A 12,535-nucleotide genomic window follows, 5' to 3' on the forward strand; every position below is an offset into this window, starting at 1 on the left:
GGTGTGAACCATGGTGGGAGAAGGATGGCATTTACCTTCATGAAAGCACAGATTTCTGGAGCACAATGTTGTGGCTAATATTATCATCCATAATTAGAAACAGGTTTGCTTAATGTTGCCTAAGGCAGCTGTGGTAACTTTGAATGATCAAAGCCAACCATGGCACTGCTAAGGAAAAGGCAACTCGAACACTGAAGCTGGGCAGTGGGCTGAAGCTCTTGGAACTTTTGCTGCCTGCCTGAGAGAGTTTGCAGAGGGTACTTATTTTTTGGCAACTCAACTGATGGATGGTACCTCTTGAGTAGAAACAGACACAGCCTTCCTTCAATGACTTAAAACTAAGTGGTTTGGGTTGTTTTGGAGTGGAATTTAATTTCTCAGTGCTGCTCATCTTCCATAACCAATTTCTCAGTAAAACCTAGTTTATATCTAGGTTTGCATAGGTGTTAAGAGTAATTTTTTACTTGGACTGAAGCCTCTTCCCTTAAGATTTCTTCAGTCTTTGCTGTTGTGTTCTCATGTCAGCGACTTCATTGTGGACTGCAGGAAGTGAATGAAGATGACCAAATTTTTCAATACAGCCTCCTTTTTGAAACGGAATAGAGATTTTATGTAATGCTGGAGATAGTTTTGTCAAGCACTGCTGCAGACTTAGCTTGCTATTTTGTATTTCCTTCTGTAGCCAACAGCCATTAAATTCTTCATATGATGATTTCAGGAATCAGTATTGAGGCCAACTCCCCAAGGTGAGAGGAAGTCATTGGATGGGAAATAGTGGAAAGCCCTCCTGCCATTAAAGGAGTATTTTTTATTTTTGTGTTAACCAGTGTGACATAGCTTTCAAATTCATGTAGCACTTTATGCAGTAGAGTTTGCATGGAATGGCTTTAAGTCTGTTTGTGAAATTAATTTTCCCCTGTTGGTACAAATCATAGTTGCTTCACATCAGTGCTCTGCTGGGAGTGGCTTAAATACGTTGAACAACACTAAAGTCTTTCCAGCCCTTTACCCAAGCTCAGCAACTTATTTTATAGTACAGTGAATTCTGGGTCAGAAGTCTCATCCATTGCTGGAATATCTGGACTTTGGATTCTTAAAGAGAAGGTTCCAGAACTTCTCAGATCTTTCTATATTGATTATGTCTCTGCATCCATCAGCCTGGGGGTTAGGATAGTTTTTAACTGTCCACAAACTCTCTCTAGGTTGAATTTGGTATTGTACTGTTCAAGTATGCAGATTTGTGTGTTCCTTCATCTGGAGAAAAGGACCTTCCCCAGCTTAGGGGACTTCATTTCCCTTGCAGCCCCTTCATTAACTGGCTCTCCAGGACCCTTTCCTGGCTTTCATTAAGGGTGAGGTTTTACAAATACTCAGTGAGCTGAAAGAATGGAGATGAATTTCCTAAGGACATCCACAGCCATTATATTCCTCTATGACTGTTTACATATTTAAAGGTATAGAAATATGTCAAGAAGAAGTTGTCCCCATTAGGCTCAGTGCAGCTATCACTGAGAATTGCCAGATATCTTGTGGGTGGTAGGATCCCACCTAACAAGTGAACATTGCATGTGATGAACACTCTCAACAGCTGTTAAAAGTGAAAGGATTTGGGGTACCCAGAGCCTGGTCAGACCAGCCTATAGGAGAATACTTCCCAACTTCCTGGCCATTAACAGAACCACAGGGAACAGTCCTGCTAGCCAATGGAGCAGCCAGTTAAAAGCAGAGTCAGAGGAATCACAGATTGTTGTAGTATCGTGGAACATAATTTTATTTAATTAAATACATTAATATTCTACCTTTTTATGGGCTTTGCTAAATGATTCTTTCGGTGCTGAAAAATAGCAAGACTAGTGAACTGTTTAATGAGGGACATTAGTGTCCCTTGCCATGGAACTAGCTGATTTCTTGTTTAGTCTGATGAGGTATTTAGCTGCTATGAGTTACTGGTTGTGTAGGTTAAAGCAGCACTACTCACTTGTTACAGGTTAAGGAATGGCCAGGACTTTGACTTCATGAATCTGGGATGGAAGGTCTGGTGAGCTCTAAGAATAAGAGATCATGGCTTTTAATCAGGTGGTCTTCCAATGGAAAAAAATATCCTACTGTTTTAATCTCTGGCAGTCTTTTGTTGGACATTTACTCAAAAAGGCCATTGAAACAACTGAACTGAAAAATACCATGGTGAGGATAAAAGATTTTGGTTTGATTCAAAATGAAACACAATCCTTCTCAATGAAATGACCCTTTCCCACTGCCAACTGTGCACAGGCTTGAATGAAACATTTCATTTGTGACTATTTTTTCTCTTTCTTAAAAACAATTCCCTTGGGTTCACTTTTGAAGCAAGGTACTACTCCAAAATGAGAGTCCAGCTTCTTATTTGTGAGATATTGGTACAAAATGTCTCAACCTTTCTGAAAATCAGTTTTTCGCCCTTCCACCTCTTCATCCTTTCTTCCCTCCCACTTACTTTTGACTGAAACGACTTTGTTCAAATTCACTCCTTCACTCAGATGTTTAGATCACCTTGAAACTGCATTTTTTGGAGAGTAAACAAAGACATTTCACTCCCTCCTACCACGCTCATACTGATGCTCTTCAGCATGTGGTTATAGCACTTACTTCCCTCTAGATATTGATGTTGCTGGGAGTTTGGTGGGGAAGGAAGAACTGGCTGTCTTCTTGATGAAATCTCTATTGACACTTAAAAGTTCCCAACCAAGCAGGGGTTTTAACTGACAGAGAAGGGAAAAAAAAAATCAGTGTTTTCCAGCTTCTGGCACTGCATTACAAACAATGGAGAGTGTGCATGAAGATCATTGCCTGTTTGGCAGCTGAAAGGAATTTTTTAACTCAACAAGAGACTGAAGTAACTTGGTCCAAATTGGTCTTGTTTGTGTTGAGTGAGGCAGTTCTACTTATGTCTGAATATACAGTCACATTAACAGCAGTGTAAATTATGCTTCTGTGAGAAAGACAGACCTCTTGCATTTTCAGCATGTTCACATCAATTATCAGTCATTTACCCATCATGTGCTGAATATCTTTACCTAGATGTGGTTACCTCATGTAAGAGCAATGAGGTCACTGTCTATGTAATGGCATGGTGCCTTCTGCATAGTTAAGTTTCTTTAATATTAAAATGATGACATTTAAATAATTTCTCTGCAGTTTGCCATTTGAGTTGAAATTTCTGGAACTGTGCTGGCAGAGAATTGCTCTAGAGTCATTCCTTAATATTTCTAGAAAGTTAGTCCAGAGATTAGTAACACTCTCTCCTTTTCCCTTTCCCCAAATTAACCAGCTTACCCTGTTTTCCAAGTGACAGTTGTGTTTATGGGATGTCTGTTCCATGACTCATGGGTGAAATCACCTCTGAAGTTCTCCCTACAGTCCTTGATGCTTGAGGAGGATCACAGTGGTGCAGTGGGGTTGCCTTGATGCTCTCTGACCTGACTGGGTGAGCATGGCCTGTTTTTAGTGAAGAGGTGTCCATGTCATGACACATCACCTTCCTTGTGCTCTCCTGCATAATCCCGGTGGAGAAGCCCTTGTTGGAGTGCTCTGGGGAAATGATGTGTCCCATCCACCGCTGCCACTGGCTCAGGTTATTCATCCTTTGTTGGGTCAGCATGAAAACTCTGGAATCTTTTCAAATGCTGCCTTGACACCATGGGCAGTGCTGAGCATCCCTGCAGGTGTGCTGCCATCTGTGACTGTGTTAGCAGGGCAGTTTAACACCAGAGGTACTGGGGAAGGACCAGGTATTTGGACAGCAAATGTGGGTTCCAGCAGGTAGCAGAGCCCTTCTTCATGTTAAAGAGAGGGGAGGAGGGGCAGTGCTGATATCTTGTTTTATGTGGGGATTTAACAAAGGCACTGTGCTCGTGGAAGGCTATTCAGGCTGCCATTTCCCTAGCATTTTAAATACCACCCCACTCCTCTCATTACAGCTGGGGATTTTGGCTCTCCCAGGGGGGAGGAGATGTTCTAAATGGGCTGCCAGGGAGGTGGATTTAATGCACTAGGAAGAGCTGGCTTCACCAAGTTAAAAAGCAAAACAAAACCCAATCCTCCATTCCTATTTTTAGTGTTTATGACCAAGTATTTTTGCTTGGTTGCTCATTTTGAAAGGGTTTAGTGAGCCTGCCAGTTGATTGAAAGCTCTGTGGTGTGTGAGCTGGCCTGGCTGGGGAGCCTGCAGTGCATAGCGACGAGGTCGGAGCTGTGCCGGAGGTTTTTTTCCACTGCAGTTTGTTGAAGGGTAACGAAAATGTCCCCGGGGCAAAGGGGATGTTGGCTTTCCAGGTTGTGGTGATTCATCTTGCCTGGATAAGCAGTCTTCCTCACAGTCCTGCATTTTCATCTCCATCTACCTCACCCCCACTTCACTGTGCACCCAAATGCGAAGCCAGCCCCTCTCCACGCAGGGGTTTTGCTGGGGGTCCCCGGCAGCAGCCCCGGTGAGCTGCAGCAGCATTAGCATTCAGCGCCTGTCCTGCTGCCCGGTTCATGTTCTATAAATGGGTTTATTCTCGTCATTAGGAGCGATGTCCCCGGCATATGGAGTCCGTGCGGTGCCTGCAGGCAGGTTTCCTTCCTGTTGGTGTTGGTAAGCGGCCCAAGCGCCTCCTGGCAATTAGCAGATCGTTACCCATAATGCAGCACGCAGCGATGCAGCCTGGTGGTTTTTCTGGAGGTCACTCTGACCTAATTCACCCCCAGGAATTGTACAGCGCTGGCATGGCTTACCAGTGCATTAACAAGCTGATGCTTCAGTACAAGGTTATTTGAGTGCTTCCACATTATTTTCTTAGGCAAGAAATAGCCATTTTGTCTCGCGGCCAACTGTGGTTAATAGGGGCTAGTCTGGAAGGAGAGGGAGCCGAGGGCTGTCTGGTTTTGAGATGAGACATTGGGGCATGTGCCATCTCCTTTGGCTTTAAGGCTGGGCACTGCCTCTGATCCCCCAGGTTGCAAATGCACAGGGCTCAGTTTGCCACCTCTGTTCTGTGCCACCACGGCTGGTTTGCAATGCCAAGGGCAGCGTGTGTCAGGTGTGCCCGAGTCCCCACGGCTCGGCTTCCGAGGGGAAGACAGAGGGGCTGGCCTGTGCCCCAGATCTGCCCCTGGAGTCCAAACCCCTGGCAGATATGAAATGGAGGTGTTGATTTCAGCCTGTCCCAGGCAGTTTTGGAAGGGCAGGTGTGCCTGGCCAGAGGGGGACACTCACATAGCAGCAGGAGCCCTGGCAGGGCTCATCCTCCCTCTGGCAAACCTGAAGACAGGGCAGAGGGCCTAGCTGCAGCATCACCAGCCCAAACCAGAGTGTTCTTCCAGGGCAGTGATTTGTGTGCACTAAAGTTAATTGTTGGCAGTTTTTAGAGACTGTAAAAACCTCTGTTTTATTTATTTATTTTAATTTCTCCCTGCTAAAATACGTATGGCTGGATTGTGCATGCTGAGGAAAGGGTGTACTCAGGGAGAGGCACACGCAAACCTATTGCAGTAAAACTGTTTTAAAACATTTCTCAAGCAGTTTTCCTGTAAGATATGGGGCATCTGCTACCACGGGGATGGTGTGTGGGGAGTGATTTGACTGACAAACCATTAGGAAGCCCAGAATAACTCACTCCTGGCTTGTCCCCTTGCATACTCCAGAGGTCACCCCTGAATCCCACCCAGCTCCTCCTGGCACCCTGTGGCAGACAGTCACACTGCCTTGTCCACAGCTCATCTCCCTGGGTGCATGTGGGTCTGTGCATACACATTTCTGCATACTTCATTTTGTTTGTGCACATGAGTGGTCTGAGCCAAGCTTTGCTCTTATTTACCCTCTGTATCCCAGGCTCCTTATACTAGCTGATGCTCTTGATGCTTAAAATGGTTTTAGAGGAAATGATGAAGCATTGTAGAGTCAAAGCTGTGCATAAGTAGAGCTGGTGGGTGGACTTTCCTCAGGCAATGAAATTTTCTGAAGAGTGCCTGGAGATAAGGGCTCTTTTGGCAAGAGCTTACTCCTTTGCTCCCCATGCCCTTAGGTGTTTGCATGGCTAAAGGAACAGCAGGGCAGTGCAGGAGAGTGAGCTGCAAGTGCCACCTGCCACCCATCACCATTTTATACCTTCCCCAAGACCCCTGGCCTTGCTTTCAAACACAGGTCTGCCCTGCTTTCTCCATTTACACCTCCAAACTGCAACTGGGGCTGAACCACTGCCGTTTGTACAGGGGTTTTATCTGTCCCTTGGGTGAACAATTAAAGTGGGCTCTCTTGTATCAGTGCCAAATATTTGAGCAATTGCTTGTAATTTATATAAGTTCTTCCACTGGAACTGGCAGTACCGAGAAGCAGACCACCACCTCCAGAGTGCAGCTGGCCACCAGTCCTGGTGCTAATGCAGCAGAGTGCTCCTTCTCTTTTTATGGGCTCAGTTTTAGCTCTGTCCATGCTGGCCAGAACAACTGTAGGGCCAGAAAATGAAATAATAGGAACTATAAGCTCTTCTACAGCTGAGAGATTTCAGAGATCCATCAATTATTAAAGGCATTAATTCTTCCACAATTACTGGCATGTTGTGACATATTAGAATAGAGGAGAGTTGGCCTCTGACCAAATCAGACCAACCAGACTATTCAGTGAAACCACGGAGTCCTTTTGGACTCACTTCTTTAGCAGAGCTGGCAGTGCTGGAGCACACTAGGAGAAACAGCTAGGTTTTCTCACTTCATCAGGACACAGAAATTCACAGTGGTGATATTTCCTCTCCTGTCTGATAATAATAAACCCCACTGTGGTGCCTGTGAGACTTTATTTTGTTTGTTTGTATGGTTTTTTTTAAGAAGCTGGATTCATCAGGGCCCTGTAGTGAAGGGGGTGAGACAAGAGCTCTTCACCTGCAGCCTCCAACATCTACCCCTGTCCTGGCTGCCAGGAAAGCTGTTCTATTTTTCTGTAATGAAATACTCCTGCTTCTCCATATCACAGAGATAGTGTGGCAGGTGGTGCCTTGGATCCTCACCCCATGAACCCTTCTGAAGACTTCTGTTCATGAGTACCTCCATTTGAGCAGGCAGGCATATGTCTCTCTACACTGTAACACCTTCACTTTGCAGGATGGGAGAGGCCAGGAAAATGCAGAGAGCTCCCCAGCCTCATCCCTTAGGAATGTTTGGTTTTTTTCTGAGAGTTGCAACTTCTTGAGCCCTGAGATTCTGGCAGAGCCAAGCCCTTCAGTGTGCCTGGATAGTCTGAGTTTTTAAGGGCCTTTTCTAATCCGACTGTTGTGGACACTGCATATCTGTAAGTGTGCCTTCTTAGACAGACTAATGAGGGGTACCTTTTAAAATCATAACCATAAAATCTTATCACTTATTAGAATTACAGGTTTCCCTTCTTTTGTACAGGTAATGCTAATAATTCTGTCTAATGATGGCAGTGGCCACAACAAACCTTATTCAGTCTTAGCAGGAGGAAATTATGCATTTTCTTTGCATGTAAACTTCCATTATTTGGATGAGGCTCCTGTGACATAGGCTATTATATCTGTAATATGTATTTATAGTTGTTTAAAGACCTGAAAGTTTATGGAATAAATCTGATGCAATATAGCCAGGAGGCCTGTGAGTTTTCATCATGCTATTGATTAAAAAGCCCACCACTACACTGTGAACATAATGGAAAGAATTGGAAACTGAGTAAAAATTCCTTTTATTCTGTATAAATAATTTCACATTTGTTTTAAAAAAGAATATTTGCTTATTTTTTTCCCTCAAGATAATCTCTGCCTTTGTTTGAAAAAGGTTATTGATTGGATTGTTAACTTAAATAGTCTGTGGCGGGTGTGACAGAGCACATGGCTGCAATTAATCTTACAATGCAGAATCCATTATTGAAAAAGCACTAATGAGCCGTTCTAAGGCCTTCACTGGTCACAGAGCGCCTGGAAGCAGCAGATTGCTCCTGCCCTTTAATGTCAGTTTTGGTCTTTAGTGTTATACAGCCAGTGTAAGCAGAAGAGATTTTTAGATATTTTTAGGGTATTTACGGTGAAATTATCGTTCCCATCAGCCTGCAATTGTACCAGGTGCAGGATATAAGAGATGGTCTCTGAATGTGCTCACCTCCCCACTCCTCTGACCAGATGTCTGGTGGACATAATGTACAATTAAAGCCACTGGCATGTGAAACACTGATGTCACTATAAAATGTAGTTTCAGTTTCAAACTTCAGATCCAGAGGTGAGTTTTGAAAAAGATGAGGGAGCTTTCAAACCTGATCTACACTTTAAAATCTTGTTTTAAGACAAAGGGATGAGCTGTTGAAAACCTCACTCAAGATTTATTGCTTCTTTCTGTTGTTTATAGCTATTGCAGCATAGCAAAAGTTTAGGTAGAGAATAGTTGTGGTAGGTTAGAAACTGTCTGTGTTAACATATTGTCTTCTCCTTCAACAGAACTGCTCCCAGAGTGTATTTTAGAGGTCTGTCTATTGACTTCGGTGACACCATAAATATGTGTTACTTCCTCCCCCTATTAGATCTGCAGAGCTGATACAGACTTGTGAGACTGATCCAGGGTTTCCCAGGGTGGAGCCACCACCTGAATTATTAACTGAGTTTCAGCTGCAGACTCTGCTACACACCTTAGCTACAGCAAACGCTGTTCATGACACAATGAGGTGAATTAAGACTGTTTCTCCATCTTAAACACATAGCAAGAAGACTTGCAGCTCTCTGGCTTTTGTGCTACCGCAGTGCCCTTAACTTGAATCACATTTTGGACTGCTCTGTGTGCAAAGGAAAATTGTGTCCTGAACTAGACTTATTTTTAGGAATAAAAAGGGGAATTTGAATCTACCTGTAGTAGCTTGCCACAAGCAGCTACAGGACTTTGTGTTCAGGTATTCTGACGCAGAAGGAATGCTAAGAAGTTCTGTTATATGGAGCAGGGATGGTGTTCACTAACACTGCCTCAGGAAGCCTTGGATGTGTGAACTTTCTCATAGCATGTAAAACACTAGGTTTTGAAGAAAAGTAGCAGGAAAAGAAAGAGAAAGAGATTGTGAAGAAGGAGAAACCAGGGAGGAAAGGAAAAAGAATTTTAATATTTTGAGTCTCTAGTGGCATGCTTGCCATATACTACAGTGCCTCACCATGCTGATAGAATACGTAAAAATAGTCTTTCCAACACATAAAGTTGAGGTCACGGTACCACAAGGAATGTTGCTTAATGTGAAAAAGCTTCCGACTTAGAGGCTGAAGAAAGATATTCTTTTTGCCTTTCACATGTTGTAAGCCCTGGGCTAACAGAGAGCAACCTGCAGCTATGCAGACTTGGCTCTTGTAGTCACAGTACTCAGAGAGAGAGCCTAATCGAGTGAATGGTATGTTTTTGCAAAATATTTCTGCATTGCTACTAAAAAGAAACCACTGTGGCCCTCACTCTATTCCTAGTTTTCTAAGGAATCTTTAGCCCACAGGAAACCATTTCTTTTAGGCTTGTGGTAGGTATGGTTCCTAAGAAATGCTCAGCAATATAGATAGGATGTATCACTTCGAGGATGAGGCACTACTCATGTGAGATGCCACACGGGACACCTGCAGAGGTGGTTTTGGGGCAAGTGAGGAACAAACCAGTCAAGAGTGATAAATGGAATAGAACAGGAATGGTTATGAAGGGACAGAGATAAAGTCGTGAGCAGGAGCTGACCCTCACGTTGTGTTAGAAAGGGAGGATCTTCAGATGGAGTCTCTGGAGTCTCTGCAATGAGCAGTGTGTGCACACAGGCAAGGGAGCACGTGAAGATGTGCATGCATTTAGCTGGGATTTATTTCTGTATGTTTGATTCCATTCTTTCTGTTTCTTTTCAAATGTGACTGAAGCTATTTAACTCTCTGATTAATCCACCTCCCTATATGAGTTGTTTTCTGTGATATATTCCAGTGCAACATTTCTGGAAGCAACTCTCTGCTGTTGGGATGAATTCCTCCCTGATGTGTAGCATGGCACATTTGTTCTTTTAACTGGTGTTGGAATAAGGTTTGCATTCCATGTAAATCAGATCTAGAGGAACACTTCAGTGTCATGTCAGGTTCTGCTAGTTTGGTAGTATCAGAAAGTATATGTGGTCCTCTCAGCAAGAAAAGGTACCTTGCCACATCTCCTTTTGCTTAGTTGCAGTTTCAAGGTCCCCAGAATTTTAGTTGGTCCACTGTAAATCTCAGTAAAAGCTGTCAGTTTTTTGTGCTGACATTTCAAGTGTTCCAAAACCCTGTCATCTTCTTAGCCCATCTGAGCTCATCAGTATTGTCAAGATGTTTCTTTATTCAAAGGCTTAAGAGTGATACAAGCAATTTCATTGATCCTTCCTTCTCTAAATAGCTCCTTCATTTTCTATTCAGTTTCTTTAATAATTATGCATACACATTTCTTTACTGGACAGGCTTAGTTGTTGCATCACAACCATGCTAATATAACTGGAGAACAAAAATTCTTATTACAGCATTTGGTGGTATCATGGACACACAAAAGAAATAGATTCCCTACAGCATTACTTCCTTATCCAGCAATTCTCAGCAACTCTTTGCTTCACTAGCTGGAAAATACAGAAACTTTTTGTAGGGTGGTGATGGCTGCTGTGATGGCACAGCAAAATATTAGTGACAGGTCTGGTAATGAAGATGACACATCTGTGCCCACATCTACCATAGACATGCCTTTTTTTTCTTATTGGAGAAACAGCCTTTCTTTCTCCACTCTTAAAAAGGCACTTGGGCTGGTGGAAGTGGAAAAGATTTTTTCCAATCCATTGGTTGTAGTCTAAGAACAGCAGATTGGTGCCATGCAATTTATGGTGCCAGTTTCTAGAAGAAGCAGTGCTGAATGTGCATACCTCTGTTCCCAGTCTTTCTACATATGAGCAGTTGACTCTCCCTGCCCTGACTATGCACAGTGTTAATGTTTAAGTGTGTCAGAGAAGGATTCTAAATATGGAGCTTTCCAAGAAGGCAGGCAGGAGCTTATTGCAGGTGACTTAGGCTGTGTCTCAGCCAGGTAAGGGTGGTTTGGGAGTACAGTACTTTATTTCAGCGGTGTATTTGTCTTGTTTTGTTTTGCAGAAGGAACACTGATCCTACCTTTGGTTTGTTTGTTTGTTTGTATTTTCCCCTCCAGAAAGCCCATTGCTGACCCTGCTACTGTGATACCGCTGTTTTGCAAAGCTGAAGTCGACACGCATGTAGGGGCGGGGGTTGTAACTCTGGCAATTTGTCCTTCCTGATTAGATGTGACTGTTCTGCTAGCTTTCCCTCCTTTATTCCTTTCATTTAGTTCATTGTGGGAGTTGGCTTGGGTTTTTTTTTCCTTTCGGTTTCCTGTTTTGATCCTGGAAGGTTAGCTGTGCAATTTGGTTTCTTCTGTGCCAACCAACTTTAGTGGCAGAGCTCTTAAAAAAATTAAAAGCTATATCCTTCCATCCCGTCTTGCATCTTCTCTGTACACTACTGCTTCCATTTAAGAAAAGTTTACAGAATTGTTCCACCCATTTGGACACCAGGAAGGGAAGCTGTGAAATGGAGAATAACCTCATTTCCACCAGGTCCTTCGTTCCGGTTGAAACAACGCTAATTGAAACTGTAGTCCAATTTCTATTAAGACGGATGGTCTCTCTCTGAAATTGGGTTTGTTTCTGATTTCATCCTTTTTCTTGTTTTCTTTTTAAAAAAAACCTAAATCTCCACAAAAACCAACTCAAAGCCAAACCATTTTTAAGAGCTCTGAATAAAACTGCTTTGCCAATGGGGAATGGGTGGCGATGACTCTGATTTTCTCTTGTGCCCGGCAGCGAAAGGGTTAATGCCTGCTTTCCTCTTTGGTATCTGTTAGTTGCAGCCCATGTTGTGATCAGTCCATGTCCATGTGTGTTTTGTTCCCAAATTTAATACCGGTTAATTAACAAGCAATAAGTGAACCTTAACAATGACCGTTGTTTCCGATCTTCCTCAGGACACCCGACCTGCCTGCAGTTCACCACAAACATGACTGAGGCTGTTAAAACCTATCAGTGGCAATGCATTGAGTGCAAATCCTGCAGCCTTTGTGGGACCTCAGAGAACGATGTGAGTCCATTTACTTTTTCGTGCAAATAAGCATCACTGCAAGCTGCTGCCCTGCCCACCCTGGAGAAGCATGTGGCACTGGTGTGGGTCGTTGTTTTAGTGCTGCTTCCATGCATCTCCGAGGAAGAGCAATCCCTGAGAGCAGAGATGGGCTTCTCCCCAGTGTCCCCATTCAGCCACTGGGCTCTGCTGAAATTACCACGGGTATCATATAGGGCCACTTAAGATGCTGATACTTTGTGTACTTATTCAATAGAAATTAACGAGGGGCCACGAATTCCTGTTGCAGGGAGCTTTCAGTATGATAGTCAGAAGTAGATGTGAATACATGATAACCCAAGAGAGGCAAGTATGCTCCTTCTGTCCCTGATTTTCTTTACTTTCTTGGTATGATTTTTTAAACTTAATTACAAGAC

At 43.4% G+C, this 12,535-nt stretch overlaps 1 protein-coding gene across 4 annotated transcripts in view; it reads left to right on the top strand.

Moving 5' to 3' along the window:
* Positions 1 to 12,535, top strand: part of DPF3 (double PHD fingers 3) — a 168,163-nt gene that overhangs the window by 140,086 nt on the left and 15,542 nt on the right. For all 4 annotated transcript variants that reach the window (XM_014869353.2, XM_014869355.2, XM_014869354.2 and 1 more), the window contains one exon: positions 12,007 to 12,119. In XM_014869353.2, coding sequence (XP_014724839.2) covers positions 12,007 to 12,119 — 113 coding nt within the window. The remainder of the gene's footprint in view (positions 1 to 12,006; positions 12,120 to 12,535) is intronic.

The sequence above is a fragment of the Sturnus vulgaris genome, chromosome 6, assembly GCF_052056855.1.
Source record: "Sturnus vulgaris isolate bStuVul1 chromosome 6, bStuVul1.hap1, whole genome shotgun sequence".
NCBI classification, from domain to species: domain Eukaryota; kingdom Metazoa; phylum Chordata; class Aves; order Passeriformes; family Sturnidae; genus Sturnus; species Sturnus vulgaris.